The 24,243-nt window shown below is 39.2% G+C and overlaps 1 protein-coding gene across 3 annotated transcripts in view; it reads left to right on the top strand.

Moving 5' to 3' along the window:
• lrrc56 (leucine rich repeat containing 56) overlaps positions 1 to 24,243 on the top strand; it is a 130,899-nt gene that overhangs the window by 44,021 nt on the left and 62,635 nt on the right. For 2 of the 3 annotated variants that reach the window (XM_039744395.1, XM_039744405.1), the window contains exons 4-7: positions 7,608 to 7,695; positions 9,441 to 9,501; positions 18,530 to 18,626; positions 20,213 to 20,410. In XM_039744395.1, the coding sequence (XP_039600329.1) occupies positions 7,608 to 7,695; positions 9,441 to 9,501; positions 18,530 to 18,626; positions 20,213 to 20,410 (444 nt within the window). Of the gene's footprint in view, positions 1 to 7,607; positions 7,696 to 9,440; positions 9,502 to 18,529; positions 18,627 to 20,212; positions 20,411 to 24,243 lie in introns of those variants that run through there. The other variant, XM_039744416.1, reaches the window with a different exon arrangement.

Raw genomic sequence — 24,243 nt, 5'->3', positions numbered from 1 at the left:
GCACATTTCTGTACATACTGGAATCGATTTGATAAATAAGAACTGAACCAAGCGAGCACGGGCCTGTAAGCCCAACATCGTTTTCTAGCCTGTGCAGTACAATAGAATGGTCAATGGTGTCAAATGCTGCACTTAAGTCCAACAACATAATTACAGTGGAATTTCCTTCATCAGAGGATATCAGAATGTCATTTACAACCCGTGTTAGTGCCGTTTCTGTACTATGACCAGTCGAAAGCCAGACTGGAATTTCTCAAATAAATTGTAATGCGTAAGGTGTGACTGAAGCTGACTGGCGACTACTTTCTCTAGTATTTTAGAGAGAAATGGTAAATTTGAAATAGGCCTATAGTTATTTAGTATGTGTGGGTCTAGGTCTGACTTTTTAAGTAAAGGTTTAATGACTGACACTTTTAGTGCATCAGGTACTGTGCCATGCAATAATGAACTATTGATAATGTTTAGAATAGGTGCTACAAGAACATCCATTGCACTTTTACTAGTTTTGTTGGCACTGGATCTAGGGAACAAGTAGTGGGCTTCATTTTAGAATTAAAGTTAAGACTTCCTGCTCAGTTACAGGATTAAAATTATTAAAGTGCTGAATGCAATGTGAGACAGGGTCTGCTAAGCTAGTATTTGGTTTGTACTGTGATGCTGAGATCTGGGATCTTATATTTTTAATTTTCTCATTGAAGAAGTTCATAAAGTCTGTACTGCTAATATCTGTTGGTATTTTGCACTGTTGATCTGAATTCCCATTTGTTAATTTAGCCACTGCTCTAAAAAGTACCCTAGGATTTTTATTATTGCTATCTATTAATGTAGAATAGTATTCTGAGCGAGCTTTAAAGAGGGCCTTTTATATTTATTAACACTCTCTGTCCATGCAATTTGAAAGACATGTAGCTTTGTTGTTCTCCATCTGCTCCAGTTTTCGACACTCTAATTTAAGAGCTCGAGTGTTTTCATTAAACCAGGGAGAGTTTCTATGTGCTTTGATCACTTTTGTTTTAGGGGAGCCACTGTGTCCAGAGCATCTCTCAAGGTCACATTATAATGTGATATTAGCTGATCTAAATTGTTTTCCACGTTTACATTTGATGTTAACTGATCTAAATGGTTTTCCACAATTACACTCGACTTACTCAAGGTATCTATAAATTTTGAAGCAGAATTACAATCTAGATGTCGCACTGTCTTTGTTTTAATCTGCGAGTGCTGGCATGGGCAGAACTAAATCAAACGTAATTAAGAAGTGATCGGAAATAACTACATTTAATGGAGTAATATTTAAATTTTGAATTTCAACTTTGTAAGTTATAATTAAATCTAATGTATGGTTATGATTATGAGTTGGACCTTTGACAATCTGACAAAATCCTACTGAATTTAACAAATAAGTAAAACATTTGCTAAAAGTGTCAGTTTCCACATCAATGTGTACATTAAAATCCCCCATCAGAACTACGTGATCATAATTTATAGCCAAATCAGACAGAAGGTTGCTAAATTCAGTCATGAACAATGAATATGGCCCTGGTGGTCTGTAGACTAGCACTATAATTGTGTTGGAATCTGTTTTAATATTTAAAATGAATGCCTCAAAGGATGTAAAGTTGCCTAAATTTTTAGGAGTGATTTGCATTTTGTTACAATGAATTATTCCAAGGCCTCCTCCTCGACCAGAATCTCTAGACTTATGAAGGAACGAGTATCCATCTGGTGACGCCTCAGCTAGGGAACAGTGTCACATTTACTAAGCCAGGTTTCAGTAAGAAGACACAGATCAGATTTTGTACTTAATATAATATCATTTACCAAAACAGCTTTAGTGCCAAGAGAGCGAATGTTCAATAAACAGCATTTAAAACTGCATGGTTCTTTCTGAACTGCTGATATATTTTTTGTTTTAATTTGAATTAAATTTCTATTACAGATGCCCCTGGTGGAGTGTCTGGTTTTATCCCTTGGTCTAATTATACACCTTATTTTTTGGTTATCAATTAATTTATGGTTTGTTTCAAGACTAAATTTACTGGATGCCCCACAACAGGGATTATGGGTAACAGCTTCAGGAAAATAACAGGTGGGATAAACAACAGCCTGTGATTTAAGATCACATGACTGCGGCCTGGATGGTGCTCTAATCAGTCAACCAGGCAGTTTTGCTGCCATATTTTGGGATAATACATAAGATCCCTCCAGTTAGGATGAAGACCATCTCTTCTGAAAAATCCAGGCCTTTCCCAAAAATCATCCCAATTGTTCACAAATGCTATGCTTTTATTTGCACACCAGGTTTCTAGCCAGCAGTGAAAGGAATGCAATCTGCTATAAATCACATCCCCTCTATACAATCTTGGTAAGGGACCAGATACAATTAAATTCCGACATTTTGTTTTAGCTTTGGTGCATAGAGATGAAGTTCCGCTTTAATACCTCAGATTGCTGTAAATAAATATCATTAGTGCCGACATGCAGCAATAAGGTAGATACTTCATCGTCGGCAACACGGTCCAATGCGGCCTTTATGCCAGAAATCTTGGCCCCTGCAAGGCACTTAACATTAACTGCTGGTTTAACATAGTTTGGAATTCTAACATTCCGCACTATGGAATCGCCAATTATGAGCACTTTATTATTCTCAGTTTCCACAGGCGCGCTGCGGAGAGCTGAGAACCTGTTCTGGGTCCGAATTGGTGACCTGGGTGCTGGGGGACTAAATTTTGGATTCTTAGACCCCCGTCTTACTGTTACCCACTCGCCCTGTGGCTGAATTGGTGCTGCTGATTTCGGCCTCGCACTGACTACAGTGGGACCTGGAGAGACTGAAGCGAATCAGATGTAGCCGAATTGTCTAAACAAACCGAGTCGATCCAATTTTCGGTTTGCCTAATCGCTATCAGATTCCTAACGCGGTCCTCCAATTCGCGTATTTTCCCGACCAACTCTAAATTAACTAAACATTTTTGGCAGGTGAAGCTATCTGCACTGTCGGCCGGAAAACCTGAGCTGTACATACTGCAGGACACACAACATATAAACGTGCCCTCGATGGGCAGAGAGCAGATAGAACTTACATTAAATGTTGAAGTCATCTTTGCCGTTTTTATAGGTGCTTCTGCGCTTTCCGTGTTGAGCTGAATCACCGTCGCTTTAAGTTTCCACCACCCGCTAAGCGATCGACTTTAATTTCTCACTGCCGGTTATTTCTACTGGTCAGCTGCCGGCTTTATCTCAGGTGAACTTGCTCGTGTGCTTTCAAAGGGCTACGTGCCTGTGGGAGACGCCGCCGCTCTCTGCTTCCGCTCGCTAAAATGTCAAGATTTATCAAAATCTGGATGTTGAATTTTTTTTCATGACTGTCCACACGGTAAAGTTTTTGTTGACCAACACATTCTGATTTCAGGCGTTTGAATTACATTTTGATATACAGAAAGTGCAAAGAAAGGCGGCACATGAATCGCTTTCTATTGCACACACTTTATGCGTGTATTCAGCTTGCTCTGTCACCGCAAATGCTGTGTGAACACCCACCCGCCATTACAGTTTTATATATTGTCAGTATTATTTCCTGTTATACTATTTGTGAAACCCTTTCATTATAACAGTTGCACAACTGAAATAATAAATATGCCTAATGGAGAGTAATACATTATTACATGTTAAGAAGCAACTTATATACAATATGTTGATTAAACTTGCACTGCCAAGGAAGTGCACACAGTGAATTTACATCCACACACACAATCAGGTTAAGGTGAATAACCTGGTTAAGGAAGAAACCTGATTACTTAATAATCTGAGTTTACATGGTAAGTAATCTTCTGGAGTAATTCTTTGGCAAGATGCTCCAATGTCGTTAAACTGTGCAAAAAAGAATTAAATGTCAACATCGGCCACTATGAATTTGAAAATAAGCATGGCGTCAGTGATAGTTTTTTTGTGTTTTATAAATATCCATCCATTATCCAACCCGCTATATCCTAACTATAGGGTCACGGGGGTCTGCTGGAGCCAAGCCCAACCAACACAGGGCGCAAGGCAGGAAACAGACCCCAGGCAGGGTGCCAGCCCACCACAGTTTTATAAATATATTTAGTCAAACTGACAGTTTATTTATAGGTTTCTGGTACCAGATTGCATCCAGCAAACTCTTTTCTGCTGTGTGAGCCCAGCAAAGGACTGCCATAACCAATATGTGTGCTTCTTGCCTTACACTTATTGCTACTGGGATAATAATAATGCAGTTATTTTTATTTCAGTATGATAAGCATTGTGTTAGGTTACTCATTACTTTAAAAAGTAATCAGACCATGTAATGCACGTTACTGATAATATGTTACCTTACTGCTCTCTAGATTGTGTTGCTGATCTTAGGTCATCAACATGAATTTATTAATTTCTGAAATAATGACACACAGTATAAGACGGAATAATGGGATTGTGGAACATTTGCTTCTGAAAATTTATCTTGTGGATGCTGACCTCATGTGCAAACCAAACATATGCGCAGGCTGACAGAGTGCATCGTACATTTGCAGAATACAAAATCCTTAACTGTAACCCTGTTATGGGATTATTCATGGACTGGATTATTTGTGGGGAAATCTACCCCTGTTAATTAGGTCTCTCAAAGACCCATAACCCTGTTTCCTTACTGTAATTGAAATAAGGGTTTTCATGGCATTTTATAAATTCGGGTTATTGAAGAATTGTAAATGTACTAACTGATGACCCAAAGCATTATGACCGCTCCCATATGAAGTGAATGACGTTGACTACCTTGTAACAACAGCGCATGTTAAGATCAGGGATATGTTAGACGATAAGCTGGCATTAGATAGATAGAATTCTTTATTATCATTATGCATACACATAACGAATTTTTTTGTTGGTAGGACTTCAAGGCAAAATACTTAAATACACAATACACTATAAATAATAAAATAAACATAATTAGCATAAAAGACAGCAGCAATAAAACATCATCTAGTCCAGACTTTTCCTGAGGTAGTATGCCTGCAGAGACCAGTGATCTGTGTGTGTAGGTCTGCAGGGGAGGAATACGAGTGTGTGTGTTTGATTATGAAGGAAAGTGCGTGTGCATGTCTACTGGGGGGGGCAGGTTAGGGGTAGATGTATGTGTGTATATCAGCAGGGGCAGATGGACTTCACAGCTCTAGGGAAAAAGCTGTCTTTCAGTCTGCTGGTACGTGTTTTTATGTTTCTGTACTGCTTTCCCAAAGGCAGTGGTACAAACAGTCCATTTCCTGGATGGATGAGATCCACAGCTATACATTTGGCCCTCTTCTGCACCCTTCCAACATATACAGAGTCCAGGTCTAGGAGAGGACTTCCCACAGTCTCCTGTGCTGTTCTCACCACCCGTGCCAAGTCCTTCCTGTCCTGTGCTGTGCAGCTGCTGTACCACACTGTCATACTGTGACAGAGAATGCTTTCTATAGCGGATCTGTAGAAGTTTGTGAGCAGCCGAGAGAAGAATCCAGCACATCTTATTAATTACTTATAGTCAGCATGTTGAGTGCAGAAGATATGGGCAGGTGTAAAGATCCAAGGGCCAACTCATTGTGGCTAGACAACTGGGTCAGAGTGTTTCCAAAACAGCAAAGCTTGGGAGGTGTTCATGGTCAGCCGTGGTGAGTACCTATCAGCAATTGCCTGAGGAGGAAAAAAAAAACATAGACCACAGGCAAGTTGTTTGGCGGAGAAGACTCATCAATGCAAGGGGCTAACAAAGACTATCCCATCTGGTACAAACCAACAGAAGAGCTACTGTGGCACAAATCATAGACCATTTTAATGATGTTTGTTGGAGTAATGTGTCATGATCCACAGTGCATCAGGCCCTGCAGCATATGGGATTGAGTAACTTCATTTTAGTCAGAGTGCTCATGCCCATTGTTGAAAGCACCTACAATAGGAATGCAAACTAGATGTTTGGAATAATAAAAAATGGTTGTCTGCTCCAGTTAATCCTGTTTTGCAACATGTGGACAGCAGGGTACATATGTGTCATTTATTTGGGGAAAAGATGGCACCAGGATGCACTGTGAGAAGAAGACGAGCCAATGGAGGGAGTGTGATGCTGAGAAACTCTGTATCCAGGCATTCATGGTGACATTAATTTGATATGTACCACTTACTTAAACATTGTTGCAGACCAGCTACACTCCTTCATGACAATGGTAATCCCCAATGGAATTGGTATCTTTTAGCAGGATAATGCGCCCTGCTGCACTGCATGAATTGTTTAGGAACAGTTTGAAGAACTTGATGAAGAGTTCAAGGTGTTACCTTGGCCTCTAAATTCCTCAGAACTCAATCTAATTGAGTATCTGTGGGATGTGTTGGAACAACAAGAGTTACCTGCAGTGGCTCCATTTTGCAACCTACAGGATTTAGTGGATCTGCTGCTAAAATCCTGGAATCAGATTCCACAGGAAATCTTCAGAGGTCTTTTAGAGTCCATGCTTTGGTGGGTCGAAGCCGTTTTGATGGAACAAGGAGGAGCAACAGTATATGAGGCAGCTAATCATTATGTTTTGGCCCATCAGTGTATAGTAGTGGTAGTACTTTCACATGTACAGAGTACAGTGAAACTTTATTTGCATGTCTAACCAACATAAAACATATTGTCACTCTTTGCTGGACAGCAGAATGACACACAGTATTCATTGAAGGTCTCACAAATGTATTATACACTCCAGTAAGCCAGCATCAATGTGCAGTAAGTGTAATGGAAGTAAGAAATGTTTAAAAATAGCTCACTAAAAGCTATATCACATTATACAACTTTCCCAGTGATTTTCATCTATGGCCTTCATTTACATAATCTTAGCGAGTCGGAGACAGTTAGCAGCATGCTCTCATAAAGCCCATAGCCCAATGTGACATACTCAATGACTCTGTCCAGCTAGTCTGCAACTCCCTGGGATAATCCAGCAGGTTTGATTTTGTCTTTAGTTGTAGTGGTGTGCTTACATGCATGAGAGCAGACAACCAATGAATGCTCATTTGGAAGTACAGTGTATTTAATGCGATGATGAGGAATAAGGAGCACGGGGGCTTTGGACCTCCCAAACTGTCCGTCTGCTGCTTCATATTGTAGACACCATGACAGAATGAAAAAAATGGCAGAGATTGCTGATAAACTCACCAATCCTCTTAACCCTTCATTCAGCACGGACTCTGCTATTGGCTGCCACAAAAAGGGGTGGGCACACGATCACTAGATCACTAAATCTGAATAATTTTCATGGTCTGGCAATGAGATCAGCAACTGTAGATGGAAAATTTGACATACTGTACCCCTCAATTAGAAAGTGCATAATTTGACATTGACTTAGGAAAATCTACTCAAAATAATCCTATTTTATCTCTTCAATGCAAATCTTCTGTTCATATGTTAGATATACTATATACTGTAAACGTTTTTTATATAGGTTGCTTTATTTAAGAGTGACAACTTTGTCTCTTGCTTTAAAATTGAAGTTCTACATTTTATCCTTTTTGTTTTGAATGCATGCAGGTTAAAAATAAACTACTACTGTTTTTTTTTCCTTGTGTTCTTAACTCTGTAGCAAGTCCTGGCAAAGACTGATGACCTGACACAAGTGACGTTTTTGGAGATGTGTGTGGACACACGAGAAAATAGCCTGGGAAACTTTGGTAAGTCAAAACAGGGAGAGAAAAAAATGACAACAAATAAGACACCGCAAGTCTCTGTTTTGCCATCTGCTCAATTTCATTGTTTTTCTTGGCCCTCATTCATTTTGGTGGTTGTGGGTCATATATCATGTTTTAGTGTAAGTTAATTAAATTAAGATAATCATTTGGAAGTGTGTGCTTTCATTTGAAACAAGACGAGTTAAAGGAGAATAACTAACAAATGCAAAGAACAAGAGGCTCCTGTGGCATTTGCGTGATTACTCTGTGTTGTGCAATTTTCTTGTCTTAATGCTAGTCTTAGTTGTCTTCACCGGCTCTAATCTCTGGCATACTATATACCGCCTTGTACACGTATAGTTTAGGAAATGTTTCTGTAAACCTTTTACATACAGCTTAGCAGTCTGTGGCGAATGATGCATGGAATTTACAGCACTGGGACATAAAACTGGAAGATAGATAAATAGATACTTTATTAATCCCAAGGGGAAATTCACATAATCCAGCAGCAGTATACTGATACAAAAATAATATTAAATTAAATAGTAATAAAAATGCATGTAAAAGCAGACAATAACTTTGAGTAATGTTAGTATTTACTGCCCCGGGTGGAACTGAAGAATCGCATAGTGTGGGGGAGGAACGATCTCAGTCTGTCAGTGGAGCAGGACGGTGACAAAAGTCTGTCACTGAAGCTACTCCTCTGCCTGGAGATGATGCTGTTCAGTGGATGCAGTGGATTCTTCATGATTGACAGGAGTTTGCTTAATGCCCGTCGCTCTGCCACAGATGTTAAACTGTCCAACTTTACTCCTACAGTACAATAGAGCCTGCCTTCTTAACAAAGTTTGTCCAGGAGTGAGGAGTCTTTCATCTTTATGCTGCCTCCCCAGCACACCACCACGTAGAAGAGGGCACTCGCCATGACCGTGAAGAATTGTAATACCCTTTAGCTGTCTTTTGAATTATTCATCCATTTCATATACTAAGGGACCTCTTTCAACCCACAGATTGCATTGTATCTGTTTCTTTGTTTGTCTGTTTGTTTGTAAAAAAATCACACAAAAACGTCTAAACCAATTTTCATGATGTTTTGCATGTAGGTTGTCATCAGTCCAATTTAAAGTGCAGGCTGTATGGTGTTTAAAAGATTTAATAAATTTAATGGAGGGGAAGCCCCAAAACTGTACTTTATTCCAAAATGGCTGAACTGATCTTAATGAAGTATTGCCTGTATAATAAAGCTGAACCAATTTATAATCTTTTTTACATGACATTTCAAAAATAATTGGGAAGGGTGTTTGTAAAACAAAGTGGATGTCAAAAAACGGCTGTATCAAAGTTAATGCAATTTTGCATACATATTATTGATCGATCAAACTTAAAATGCAGACTTTAAAGGCTTTCAAAAGTTTTTTGGAAAAACACCGTTGTAATTGAGGGTGGGGGGCACGAAACACAAAACCAAAATAGCTCTCTCATCCAAAATAATTCAGCCAGTTGGGTCTGGCTCTACATGCAGGTAAATGGCAGACGAGACACTTGCATTTCAGCCCACAATTACAAAAGGGTTAACATTTTAAAGATACATAAATATTTGCTTTCTTATCTTAACCCATTATAATAATATATGGGTACTTTGACTAGTTATTAATATTGTATTTGTATTGTATTGTATTTCTCTTGTGTTATTTGCTATGCATGGTTGTGGTTTAACTTAATGAAAATCTAACATTTACTTTTTACAGGGACGTATTTGCCCAGTTTGGTCCAAATGAAACTGAACAATAGTGTGATTGCCTCTGTGAGGTAAGAACATTGGAATTTCAAACAAAATCAATGTAATTTAACTTTCCAGCTACACGTTTCTTTTACTATCTTCAAATTAGGAATTTTGTTAAACAGAACCTGCCCGATTTTCCTCATCTTGCACCCTCGTCCATGCTGGAAAAAATATTGCTCAATTTCAAGGACTTAGACACCATCTCTGCAATATCTCAAATTATTTTACAGTCCCTCCCTTTCAAAGATCCAAGAGGACACTGGGAAAAAGATCTCTCAATTAATATATCAGAAAAGGAGTGGAAAATAACAATGCAGAGCTCCATATGTGCAAAGCATACAATTATTCAACTCAAAATTATATATCAAGCACATCTGTCTCGCTTAAAACTGTCCAAAATGTTTCCAGAGTGAGATCCAACCTGCGAACGCTGCAATCAAGTCCCAGCTTCACTGGGTCACATGTTTTGGGCCTGCACCAAATTAACATTATTTTGGACCAAAATATTTAAGTGTCTTTCAGACAGCCTTGGTGTCACAATCCCTCCTAACCCATTAACAGCTGTGTTTGGTGGGCTCACAGAGGGGTTTAAAGTGGAGAAGGACAAACAAACTATGATTGCCTTTACTACACTATTGGCACACAGACTTATTTTGCTAAGCTGGAAGAATCCTAACTCTCCTCTTTTAAGTCAGTGGGAAACCGATGTTTTATACTATTTGAAATTGGAAAAAATCAAATACTCAGTTAGAGGAACGGTACAGAATTTTTTCAAAACCTGGCAGGATCTAATCAATAATATTTTAGAATAAGCTCTTAAAGCACCAAGGAAGCAACTCTTTCCGCATTTCTTTTTCTTCTCCATTCATCTCTATTGGCCTAGTAAACTCATCAATTTAGGTATGTTTACAAGCTTTACGTTTTACTTCATTGGCCATGCTCTCTTTCTTAGGGGTGGGGGTTAATTTGTTTTCATCCAATTTTTTTTTGTAAAAATTGATCTATTTGTATGGAATGATTACAATGAAATTAATAAAATGAAAAAAAATCAGTGTAATGTATTGTGAAACTACTCCTTAAACAGAACTTTTAGGGAATTTAGCCCATCAGCATAAACATAAATTAAATCTTGTGCAATCCAATAGAGCTAACTGAGCCCACATTATGCTGAAACTCTGAACATCCTAAGACATCTGATTTCCAGGCATTGACTTTCTGGTATGAATGTGTTTGTGGATGGTTACCTCCCTGGAAAATGCAGATGTTACTAAAATACTGTCTTTGAGAAGACAAGCAGAGACTTGTTGCATTCCTGGGAGATAAAAGATCAGAAGCGTTTTTTTCTCATTCAAGATGTTATGTGTGTTGCAATTTAGGTCATCAGTATCCCTTAACATCTCTGCACTGTTGTCTAAAACTATTGGTTTAAGTCTCATGTTTGACTTTGTGAGTTAAAATGTAATGTATAATTATAAAAGCACCTTATGTCAGTGTTCAATATGGAAAATGAATGCCCCACCTCTATTACACATCGTTAATCACTTATTCCATCCGGTGCACCCGTTGTAAAAGATAAATAAATAAAATCAGTAAACAGTTCTTCCATTGCCTTGACTATAAAGTGCATTGTGATAGTGGACTCAATAGAAATATTCTATGTAAAATAAATGTAATAAGAGTCAATAGCTGTTTTAAATTTACTGAGTGGATGCGTTCACTTGCCAGTTCTCTGACTGTATCCTTAGAACAATTACGCTTTACCTCTGTACTTGTGACGGCGTTCACTTTGACATTCTTTGATATCCTTCTGATAGATAGATAGATAGATACTTTATTAATCCCAAGGGGAAATTCACATAATCCAGCAGCAGTATACTGATACAAAGAAACAATATTAAATTAAAGAGTAATAAAAATGAAAATGAAAAAATGAAAAAAATAAAAATAAAATTAATGTTAGTTATTATTCTGCTGTGACACATTCTGACCTGTCATTGCTTACAATTTGTCTTAAACAACTATTATCATACACTGAGTCATGCTGCCATTTCTGTACTACCTCACACTGTGCTTTATTATCCATATCTATTATTTATTTTTTATATTACATATTGATTGATGATATGTATATACAGTGAAACCTCGGTATTAATCTTTAATTCGTTCCAGACCCTTTGACTTATATCAAACAGGACGTATACCAAACAAATTTTTCCCATAAGAAATAATGGCAAAATGATTAATCCGTTCCCATGAAAAAAAAAAATCCTATTGGCATATTATACATTGATGGGGTTGTATAAAATAATTTAAACACTGCTTAATACTAAAATACATAAATACAAAAGCAATTAGATGAAATAAATGAAAATTTTACCTCACTTTACTTTTTAATAACATCTTTTTTTTCACAATCGTAGATACCGTCGTTCTTGGCAAACAGCCATGTCCCGGATACGCATGCCACCTTCATACTTTTCAACAATTAATTCAAATTTACATGAAAAAAACACAAAATCACGTTGTGAAGATGCAGGTTTGCTGTATGCTCCCATCTGCTGCCGGGGAGCCCTTGAACCCTACACCGTCGGTAATGTGCCTCACTGCTAACCTCATCGGTAACAACAAAGCAAGGGGATGGTGAAAAAGTGCTTTTATTAAAACAATCCTTCTATATAAAAGCGGTTGGGATTGTCCTTCCGTCCCGTGAGTGCTACGCAGGCGCGGAGTTTCACACACGCCCCGTCCATTTTGCAATGCACGATGGGATTTGTAGTTTCGTTATTCCAGGTAAAAGATGATTTTCTACTCCAGACTGTGCGATATCTTCTTCTTCTTTCTTACTATATAAAAGCGGTCGGGAATGTCCTTCCGTCCCGTGAGTGGAAAGCGTAGCGGTATTCCGCTTATCGCAGATCTACTACTTGCTGCTTGCGGTACAAAGTGACACGATGTGAGCAGAGTTCTGGTGCTGTCATCGTTCCCTTGCTTTTGTGTGCGAAGCGCTGGAAAAATAGACAAAATAATGTCTCTGGAAATAATTAATAGTGATGGAGTACAAATGCCTCACCGTGTAGTAAATATCAGGGGGGGTTCAAAAGGGCGACCTCGATATAGAAAAAAAGTTTAAATTTCATCACAAAAATAACAGAAACTACGAGTATTAAAGTAATACCGCTCAAATGCAATATAACCAAATTAATGAGTTTGTATAAAATATCAAATTGATCTACATATTGAATTGCCTTAAGAAGTGGTCAACTTAAAAGGCGGGTCAGCCTAGTTAACAAAACAAGGTGTTCAAATTAAAGTGCAGTCTCCAAAGTTCCAATAAATAATCCGTAAAATCAGAAGTGAAACGTCGAGGTTAAAAACAATAGAAAAAAGTCTTCTTAAAAACAACAAAGTTAAAATAGAGCAGGAAGCATTCTTTAAAAAAAAACCAAAAAACCAAGAAGAAGCCCGGTGCTTTTTTACCTGGCGGCCCCCCTGCTTCCCAACAGGGGAGTCACCCTACTTGCAGCTGACGTTAACTCTGCCTACTTCAGCTACTTCGCTCGCTCGCTCGCTCTCTCTCTCACTCACTCAACCTCCCATCCGTTCTTTCTTTTTCCTCCCCTTCTAGCCGACTCGCGCTTCTTTTTATCAAGATAAGCAGCCCCAGGAACAATCATGAATGCGGGTGGTCCCTCACAAGTGCACTTTAGTGAGAAATGGCCACATCGCTAATCGCCATGACAACCTTCAGCCACATAACCACCACGCCCCCTCACCAAGCTGCGAGCGCGGTGATTATTTATTTTAAAGCTAGACTTTGACAGGAGCTGTGGACCTGCTACATCACACACGTGAAAGTTCACGGGTTGTTCACTGAATGCTAGCAACTGGCGCACTAATGCTCGTGGGCAGTCGTGGCTTTGTCTCGAGAGAGGTAAACAAGGTTAGCACGCGAGTCGTATTCTAAACAAAGGTTGTATACCAAGCAAAATTTTTCGTGTCCAAACAGGACGTATACCAAGTTGGACTTATTCCAAAGCAGACGTATACCGAGGTACCACTGTATCTAGATTGCACAATACCATACATTGCATCAATGTTCATATTGTTTACTACACGTCGATATTGCTGCCTCTTCTTTATCGTGTCTTTGCACAATGTCTTGTCTTGTTTGTGTTTTAATTTTAAATTAAAATTTTTAATTTAAATTTGTAATTTTAATTTATTTTTTAATTTTTTATTTGCACTTCATGTTGTTACACTGTGGACCCTGAGCTTTGCAATTTTGCCTATCTGTATACTTGTATATGGTTGAGATGACAATAAAGTTCACTTTGACTTTATAAAAGCACCATATAAAATATAGATTAAAGTATCACTGCCTGGCTCTGATTTACTGTTTGAGATTCAGTAGGGCCACTTCACCTGCAAGTTTTCCAAATGTAAAGAACATGGTGGAAATATATTAATCTCTTGTAAGTCACCTTAGATAAAGGTGTCAGCCGCATTAGACCATTAGAACACTCTCGACGAGAACAGGCCATTCAACCCAACAAAGCTCACCAGTCCTCTCCACTTATTTCTTCCAAAAAAACCTCAAGTCGAGTTCTGAAAGTCCCTAACGTCTTACTGTCTACCACACTACTTGGTCGCTTATTCCAAGTGTCTATCGTTCTTTGTGTAAAGAAAAACTTCCTAATGTTTGTGCAAAATTTCCCCTTAACAAGTTTCCAACTGTGTCCCCGTGTTCTTGATGAGCTCATTTTAAAGTCACCGTCTCGATTCACTGGACTAATTCCCTTCATAATTTTAAACATTTCGATCATGTCACCTCTTAATCTTCTTTTGCTTAAACTGAAATAAACACATATACAATAATATTAGTAATAATTATATTCACTACAGATAAATACTATATAAAATAAAGATTTCAGTATTGGCACATCCCTCTGTTTCACTGTGTGACTCTGAGTAAGTCACTTCACCTGTCAGTGTTCCAACTTTAAAAATATTTTTTTTAACAATAATACTTTTAAAACACTGTGGCATGATGATCACTAAAAAAGGTGTTATGTAAAATCAATGTTGTTTATTTGCTCAGATTGGACTTTGAATCTACTTACTGTATGTAGTAAAACACTAAGGTCTGTGTGTCCAGTCCCTCAGAGCAATCTGATTGGTCAGATAGGTTTTGGTGTGATTGGTCAGTTTGGCTTTGGAAACGTGAAAGAAGAGTATAGTGCAATTGTGAGACGCATAAGGAGGAGTGCATATAAAGCATGTTAAGAGTTGCTTTTAAACATGGCAAGTATAAAGCCAGACATGAGGTGAGAAAGGCTTCTTGAAAATAATGACAGAGTCAGAGAAGCAGGGTTTACAGGAATGTACTTGAGAGACATGATGCCGGTGAAGAGACGTTCAGGTACACGTAGACAAAGAGGAAAGGCGCTGGAAGTACATGTAGGGCAAGTGTCAGCAAATATTTTTTAATTTTTATATTACCTGTGTTCCACAGGTACTGTGGCTAGTAAATGAATAAAAACAATAGAATCTAACCTAATGCTTATTTATCACCTTAACTGTCAAAAATGTATTGCTTGTATTTTAATCTTAAAAGCTGTCGGTTTAATGATCCAGCATTTGCATAAGCTAAAACAGTTACATTTTAGTTTAGTGGGGCAAAAATTGGGCATACGTGGAAATATAAAGAAAAATTGGGAATGGACTTTATGTGTGGAGCCATCCAGGAGATGTGGGACAAATTTAAAAATGCTTTACATATAATGCAGGACAAGAAGAAACAGTATGAAATTAAAGAGAACTCCATGATGGATAGGATAGGAGCTAAAAAACACGTTACAAAAGAAAGAAAATGTACAGGACATATAAGGCAAGGAGCTTCAGCACAGAGCACATGAGAGCAATGGTGGAAAAGGGTGTTAGGAAGATTAAAAGACAGTTGGAGACAAATTTAACAGAAAATGCAGAGAGTGCCCCAATAAGGTTCTTTCAGTATTTTACTAGTAAAGAAGAGTCATGGAGGAGGTGAAGAGTGTTAGGAACAATAAAGGTGAGCAAGAATATACAGGCAGTGAAATGGCAAATGCTTTGAACTTTGAACTGAAATGTGTGAAGAAGCCGATAACCTCTTAAAAGTAACAGGGACTACTAAGGAGGTGAATTGGAAAATACAGAGGGAGAAAGGTTGCTTGGATTGAAGAGACTAAAATCTAACAAATCACCAGGACAAGTTGGTGAATGCATATACAGTGCCCTCCATAATATTTAGGACAAAGACCCATTTTTCCGTGATTTACGCCTCTGCTCCACAGTTTAAAATTACAAGCCAGGCAATTCAGATGTGATTAAAGTGTACATTGCAGACTTTAATTTAACATTGTGGAGGCAACTGAATAAACCCTTGGCACATACTTTTCAAAAATTTCTACCAACTGGGAAAATTCCTACAGACTGGAGGCTAGGAAATATTATCCTGTTGTATGAGAGGGGTGGCAAGGCTGGTCCAAGTAAGTACAGACCAGTAAACTTTTTGTGCATCACAGGTAAATTAATGGCAGTAATTATTAAGAAAAACATCGAGAAATAATTGTGATGAAAGATTCTGTAAGTAAACTGTCAACAGAAGGGGGCGATTTGTGTTTCATTAATATGCTGGAATTCTCTGTGGAAGCAACAAAAGAATACGATAAATGTGGTGCATATGGTATTGTTTATCTTGGCTTACAGTAGGCTTTTGATAAGGTCCCACATGAGAGGTTAGTGATCAAACTAAAAGAAGTGGGAATTCATGGTGCTGTTTGTAGGTTAATAAAAAATTGTATCGAACACAGACAGCAAAGGGTTATTATGTTTTGTAACCTGTAAGAGGTATAGCACAGGCACAAACACCAGACACTACTAGACCACTCACATGTCCCGGGTTAAAATAGGTTTATTTTATTAAGCACAATACCTCTGGACTTCCACAAGTAACACAATACAAATCTTTCTTCCTCCGGTCCTCCCTGGGTTAGTGTTTCCCTATTCCTCTCCCAACTCTGACTCCTCAAAGTGAGATGGAGGGCTTCTAATAAACCCAGACACCGGTGTACTTCTGGGGCCAAGACATTGCTTCAGGGAATCACTTCCAAGTCTGGCTGAAGCCTCACAAAGTAGGGATAGTCCTTCCCTGCCGCTTCCCTTGGCAGTCTCTATAAAACTCAGATGGCCACCCAACAGGTCTGTGGTTTCCAGTATGCCCTGCAGGCATATGCATAGGTGTACTGGTCCTGGAGCGGTGCTATCTAGCATATCAGGGGTGTGATAGACTTGAAGGACTGTCTCTCCTGCTCCTTCCATGCTACTGAACTCCCAGCCAAGTAAGGGTCTTCTGTTCAACCCTGCTGGAATGCCACCTCAGCCTCAGACTAAGAACGGGAATGGAGCTCATCCTGGCCAGAATCCCCCCAGTCCATCCCTGTCATTCTTTACATTGTTTACCAACCATGTACAATAATAGTGACGACAAACACAAAATGGCGATGCATTTTGGTTACATCACTGAAGTAGTGATAAAAGAACCAAAGTACTGATGAAAATGAATAGCAAAACCAAGCATAATAAACACATTTGTCACGTGTTACTGACAGCATTAATCCCAAACCTTTTGTAGTATTTAGGATTAACATAATATTCTTTTGGTTTAGCATTGCTGAGGACCAGTGCCTATCCTGTCACCTAAGGGCTCAAGGTGAACACACACATCTATGGGATATATGGGAAGGAAATTGAGCTACTTAGAGAAAAAAAATTGCAGACCCCATATGGGGAGAGAAAACAGGAATTGGAATATGAACAAAGGATACTGGATCCTTGAGGCAGCAGCGGTAACTCCCACACAGATAGAAGGCTAAGTTACATCACCCATATTGTTTTCTTATATAGTATATGCAGCAATTCTGAGTAAGTCTGCAATTAAAAGAATGTACTTAATATAGAAAACTTCATTTTGGAAACACTCCTCCTAGCCAGTGGTTTGAGAGAATTATTTTGTTAAGACATACTGCATAGGTTGATGATTTGCATTCAGAATTAGGCATTTTACCTTGCTCTACACTCTTATGAGTGCTATAATGCTTATGAGGGTGCACACTTTTTATTAGCTGTTGGTGCATTGTTAATGGCATATATGAAAGCCAAGTGTGTTTGACTGCACAGTTCTTCTGTCCCTCTGTTAGAATGGCCATTACACTAGTATGTGCTTTGCCTAACCCTATGGGTGGGAAGGTAAAGGGCTAGTGGATAACCTTTAAAGATTTTTGGCAGGTAGAGTACATGCAAGTTAGATAAATCTAGCAAAGATAGAAATGAAGGCTAATTTTCTAGGCAAAAAAATGAGAATCATCAGTTTGCTGCTTGCTATACTCTGCCACTTCTAAATAGTTTACGCCTAACACCCTTTTCAATGCCTATAGATATTATACAGCAGCCTTAGCACCTCACTTTTCCACCTACAGGTTGATGCCATATTGCACTGTGAGTACCACCCTTTATTTCCTATGGAACCTTGTGTGCCCGACCACAGAAATGGTCTTTTCTGACAAAACCTGCCTATGGTGACTGTAAAGCACTGTTAGCCCCCTTCACTTTTTACTGAATGAACTATACCACCTTTATCATCTCCTTTTACTGACTGTGGTTAGGAGGTGCAATGGCACTTTTTACACCCTCTTCCCTTTTAGAACCTAATTACTCCCCTTCATACCTATAAGGCACTGCTGCACTCTGAACACCCCCCTTCATTGGGTGCACAATGGGACCCTCTCACTTCCTACGAAGGTGCTACAGCAGTCTTGGTGTCTGCCTCACTGTCTGAGCACTGGAGTGGTACTGGAATATTTATTATCACTTTTCTCTGTCTGCCCTTTGGGAGAAATTACATCTGCCTTTACTGACTTTTAAAACAGACTAATGGAATGAGAAGCTCAAATGGCAATCAATGGAGAATCATCTCTGAAGTTTTTTCTTTAACTAATTTTTCTTTCTTTTTTTATGAAGGGATCTTGGAACAACACTGTCCCACTTAGAGGTGTTATGGATGGTTCGCTGCTGTCTCTCGGACCTGGATGGGATACCCTCATTTTGTTCCTTGAAGGTACACTGATTTTCTTCCTAATTCATTGTTCTGGTTAACTATGTTATGCTCTGCAGTAAAAAGTAAAAAAAGTGACAACAGCACTACTTGTCTTCACCAAATGTATCTCCTCATTAACTGAGAAACAGTTTCCCACGCCATAATAAGACTGCCATTTACCATACTTATAATTTATCTTCCATAAATTGCTTAGTAGAAACTTATCTGCAAGATTTCAAGTCCAGCTCATTTTTCCACTTCGCATTGGTTTATTGTCTTTGCAGTGGGTTGCTACTGGTAATTTTAATCCTTGTACCTCCATTTAAAAAATGACTTTGGTGGCCTTCAGTGGTTACTATTTTTGGGACCTTTGTATAATGGAATTTTGTTTTCCTCTCTTTTGCTTCTGTACTTAATTTATTTAATTTATTTTACATTACGTTACCTTTTACTAACTTCTGTTTGGAGCCTTAAAAAACCTTAAACATCACAGAGATCTTAAAAAGTGAATACTTATATGCATATGCAGGGATGCACGATTACTACAAATTTCAGAATTTATGATTATTGGTGTTGATACTATAGTAAAGAATAACAATTTAAATTATTTGTGATTATTGGCATTGATATTATAGTAAAGATTTAAATTAATAACACTTGTGACAGATAGTCAGGGCCCTTACCTGGCTGGGACAACTTCATAAAGGAAGGACTGAGGGGAGGACTTGTACAGGGCATCATCTTTCCAAGCACTAAATGGTAGTCCCCCTGGGTTGCAGCGGTGCCTCGGATTCCCACAGGGCTCCGTGGGAGTTGGTGTTCGGCACAGCGCTATTGGGTTCCATGGGTGTTGCCAGGGGGTGCCGCAGGAACTGTGGAGCCCTAGTTTGTTGGGCTTCCGCCTCACCCGAAATTGTTTCTGTTCCAAGCTAATGGGTCACTGGAAGTACTTCCGGGTCCTGGATAAAAGAAGCCCGCTGCCACTGCTCAGAGAGCCAGATTTGGGAGGGCGAAGGCGAAGCTTGCTGGAGAAGGATTGGAGGCAGAAGCAGAGAGAAGGAGGTATAGAGAGAGAAGGAAGAAAATGCAACTTGCTTGGTGCTTTACTATTGTGCTGCTTTATTGCTGTACTGAGTAGCTGTTGTGGGAAACTCTTGTGGAGAAAGCATTTCACATGAATAAATCCAGTGTATGCTGAAGAACTCGTGTTCACATCTGTCTGTGTTGGCTTTGGGGAGCTGAGCGCACTCAGTGGCCATACACTTCAATGAGATGCATTTGTATTGTCAACAGGCTGTACTGCATTCTGTATAGATGAGGCCGACCTACATTTTTGGGGCCTGAAGCTTGAACTGTTATGGGGGCCCCTTCACAACCAGCAGTGAGGTTTGGGTATCTGTATATTTTAAGATTTTGTACTTCACTGGTATCATATTATGGTTGTAACATATGTTTGGCAATCAGTGAAAAACACTGTATGTACAATTAAGTTGAATTTAGTCGTTTTAACAGTTCTATCATAGACAGTAAGTCAGAAGAGAGCACTGAACTGGCATTCCCTGTCAATATGCCACATTGAAGAGTGCGTTTTCATTTTATTTCTACAGGAACTGTATCTTGCATATAATGACATCTCAGATCTGAGTCAAGTTAGCATGTTGGATCACCTAGTGATTCTAGACCTTGAAGGCAACAATATTGAAGACATTATTCAAGTGCAGTACCTTGGCCTTTGCAGTAAATTAAGTGTTCTAACATTGGAAGGAAATCCTGTCTGCTTGACACCACGTCCAGGTGCAACTGAGGTATGTGTTGTCTAGTTTCAGCTTTTGACCTTTTGGGTAAAACACTTTAACTTCATTTCAACGTCAGCTTAATACATTACCTAAAAAAAAAGAATATAAAGGTAAACCTGTATACTATACAGTAGAGTACTGATATGTCATCCGCAGTGCTAGAATGTTAAATTCTGATGTTATTGCTATATGTACTGTAATTCATGCATGCGTGTTTTCATTGCCAGAAGCCTTAGAAGGTGCAGAGCGTTTCACTGGCATCTTGGGGCTTTAAACCTTAAACTCCCACATACTTGGGGGGTTAATGCATTCCTGGATGCCAAATACATTTTTGCTGCACTTTTTAAGTAAACATCACAATTCACAAAGAAAAAGTGAAATTTTAATGGAACACATTTTTTTTTCATGCAAAGAGCATCACAATTACTGCAACACTGATCATTTTACACACTGCCAATGAACTGAAAAAACTACTGAAGCAATATGTACAAGGTGCAGCTGACGCCATTGATGAAATTCAGTAAATCACCGAGCCAATTGCGCTTGAACTGGCGGCACGCAAGCACACAGAGGCCAACGCTGATGACTGCAGGCTAGTCTAGTGCAGTGGCTCAATCCCAGAAACAGTGAGGCTGCATGGGCCGGCAGTGTTCATGAGTGGGCTTCTCAATGAATATATAGCACTGACTGATCAGCTCTGGCATGCTGGTAAATTGAACTGGGAAACAAAAACAGCCGGTTGCGGCGTTCAATGAGTGTATGTCGCTGAATATACTCGGCTCCCACGTGCTGGCAAATGGCACTGGGAAACGACTATAGCCGGTTGCGGCGGTTTAAAGGTCAAGAAGATCAAAATGGAAAAACATGAGAACTCTCAGCTGGAGATCCGTCACAGGGCAGCAGTCAATCAGCATCAAGGAGAAATGAATAATGCTGTAGCGGTCCAGTGCCACTAAGATTCACACTGTGAAGAAGACAGCGATTTATTTATTTTTATGGTGGAGATTCCAGGGACACACCCAGCCTTGACCCGACCTGCAAAGAGAGACAACAACAAAGCAAACCGGTAATCAAACAGCAAATAAAGAATGTAATGAAAACAATGATAACATCCCTGTTCCCCTTATGGCAATTATACATTAAATACAACAAAGCACAAACAAAACACACACAGTAAGATCCATGAAAAACGGCAAGGGATGAAATGTAATGATGAAAATAGATAGTCCAGAGATCTGCATGTTGAATGGGAATGTAAAGATAGTCCTACCGGCAGTTCCTGAAATGGTGAAGACAAGTTCAGGAGCGCTCCTTTCTTCGCAGGATTGCAATGAATCCACTTGCAGTCCTCATGTACACAGGCAGACGGCAGACAATTCAGACCATGAAACGATCCAGGACACAACGAATAAGCACAGGGAACCCAACAGAAGGCAGGCAGAGAGACAGGAACTTGAAACACAAATTACAAAAACTTTTTTTTTTTATGTTGGTCACTGGCCCCCTTTTTAAAAGCTGCGCTGACATCCTTTGATCCCAACAGCCCCTGTGCCCTCAGCAGAAGACCAATCAGAGCTGCGGCAGGGACTGCTGGGAGTTGCAGTTTCAAATTCTAGGAGAGTACAACACTCTCGGATTGGCTACTTTCACCATCCCAAGCCACGTTTTCCTGTACGGTTGCTTCCTGTTCTCTCTACATTGCAGTATTGCCGAGAAAAAAGCCATAGAAAATTGTGGAGGATATTTGTGGATTCCGCTAACAATTATTAGTTAAATTCTAAGGAAAAATTCCGCAAACGACTGAGGCCGCGAACCCTGAACCGTGTCTTTGCGGGGGTCTACTGTACATGAAAAAGATGAATAGATGAATGCACTGCATAAGTTTGATTGATAGATAGATAGATAGATAGAGGCATATGAGACACGTAAATTAATATATATACTTTATTGTTCCACAAAACAGCTAAAAAAACAAAGTACCCAAATGTACCACATATACAGTGGTGTGAAAAACTATTTGCCCCCTTCCTGATTTCTTCTTCTTTTGCATGTTTGTCACACAAAATGTTTCTGATCATCAAACACATTTAACCATTAGTCAAATATAACACAAGTAAACACAAAATGCAGTTTTTAAATGATGGTTTTTATTATTTAGGGAGAAAAAAAATCCAAACCTACATGGCCCTGTGTGAAAAAGTAATTGCCCCTTGTTAAAAATAACCTAACTGTGGTGTATCACACCTGAGTTCAATTTCCGTAGCCACCCCCAGGCCTGATTACTGCCACACCTGTTTCAATCAAGAAATCACTTCAATAGGAGCTGCCTGACACAGAGAAGTAGACCAAAAGCACCTCAAAAGCTAGACATCATGCCAAGATCCCAAGAAATTCAGGAACAAATGAGAACAGAAGTAATTGAGATCTATCAGTCTGGCAAAGATTATAAAGCCATTTCTAAAGCTTTGGGACTCCAGCGAACCACAGTGAGAGCCATTATCCACAAATGGCAAAAACATGGAACAGTGGTGAACCTTCCCAGGAGTGGCCGGCCGACCAAAATTACCCCAAGAGCACAGAGATGACTCATCCGAGAGGTCAAAAAAGACCCCAGGACAATGTCTAAAGAACTGCAGGCCTCACCTGCCTCAATTAAGGTCAGTGTTCATGACTCCACCATAAGAAAGAGACTGGGCAAAAACGGCCTGCATGGCAGATTTCCAAGACGCAAACCACTGTTAAGTAAAAAGAACATTAGGGCTCGTCTCAATTTTGCTAAGAAACATCTCAATGATTGCCAAGACTTTTGGGAAAATACCTTGTGGGCTGATGAGACAAAAGTTGAACTTTTTGGAAGGCAAATGTCCCGTTACATCTGGTTGGTCTGGGGTTGTTTTGCTCCTTCAGGACCTGGAAGGCTTGCTGTGATAGATGGAACCATGAATTCTACTGTCTACCAAAAAATCCTGAAGGAGAATGTCCGGCCATCTGTTTGTCAACTATAGCTGAAGCGATCTTGGGTGCTGCAACAGGACAATGACCCAAAACACACCAGCAAATCCACCTCTGAATGGCTGAAGAAAAACAAAATGAAGACTTTGGAGTGGCCTAGTCAAAGTCCTGACCTGAATCCAATTGAGATGCTATGGCATGACCTTAAAAAGGCGGTTCATGCTAGAAAACCCTCAAATAAAGCTGAATTACAACAATTCTGCAAAGATGAGTGGGCCAAAATTCCTCCAGAGCGCTGTAAAAGACTCATTTCAAGTTATCGCAAACGCTTGATTGCAGTTATTGCTGCTAAGGGTGGCCCAACCAGTTATTAGGTTCAGGGGGCAATTACTTTTTCACACAGGGCCATGTAGGTTTGGATTTTTTCTCCCTAAATAATAAAAACCATCATTTAAAAACTGCATTTTGTGTTTACTTGTGTTATATTTGACTAATGGTTAAATGTGTTTGATGATCAGAAACATTTTGTGTGACAAACATGCAAAAGAATAAGAAATCAGGAAGGGGGCAAATAGTTTTTCACACCACTGTAGGTACAATATCCAAAAACATTCACACCACACAATACTACTTATTTAATAACGAAAATATATTGTTTTTGTTCCAGTGTGTAATTGGAAAAGGTGAACATAGACACAATTGGAGAAGGCATTATTCAAACTGATGACTGTAGAGCCCCTGCAGTGCCTATTAAGCCACCATGGTTGAATGAGCTGTTGACTAAAGTTGCTATGTGGCACCAGGTCATGGAGTGGGTGGGCAGCATCAGTTATAATTATTTCTAATTTTGCCATCATACTCTTTTATGCCTCCAGTTAACTCCTGGTTCA

The sequence above is a fragment of the Polypterus senegalus genome, chromosome 1 (assembly GCF_016835505.1).
Source record: "Polypterus senegalus isolate Bchr_013 chromosome 1, ASM1683550v1, whole genome shotgun sequence".
In the NCBI taxonomy this organism is placed as follows: domain Eukaryota; kingdom Metazoa; phylum Chordata; class Cladistia; order Polypteriformes; family Polypteridae; genus Polypterus; species Polypterus senegalus.
Note: the sequence above shows the minus strand (reverse complement) of the source record. Positions and strands in the feature narration are given on the sequence as shown.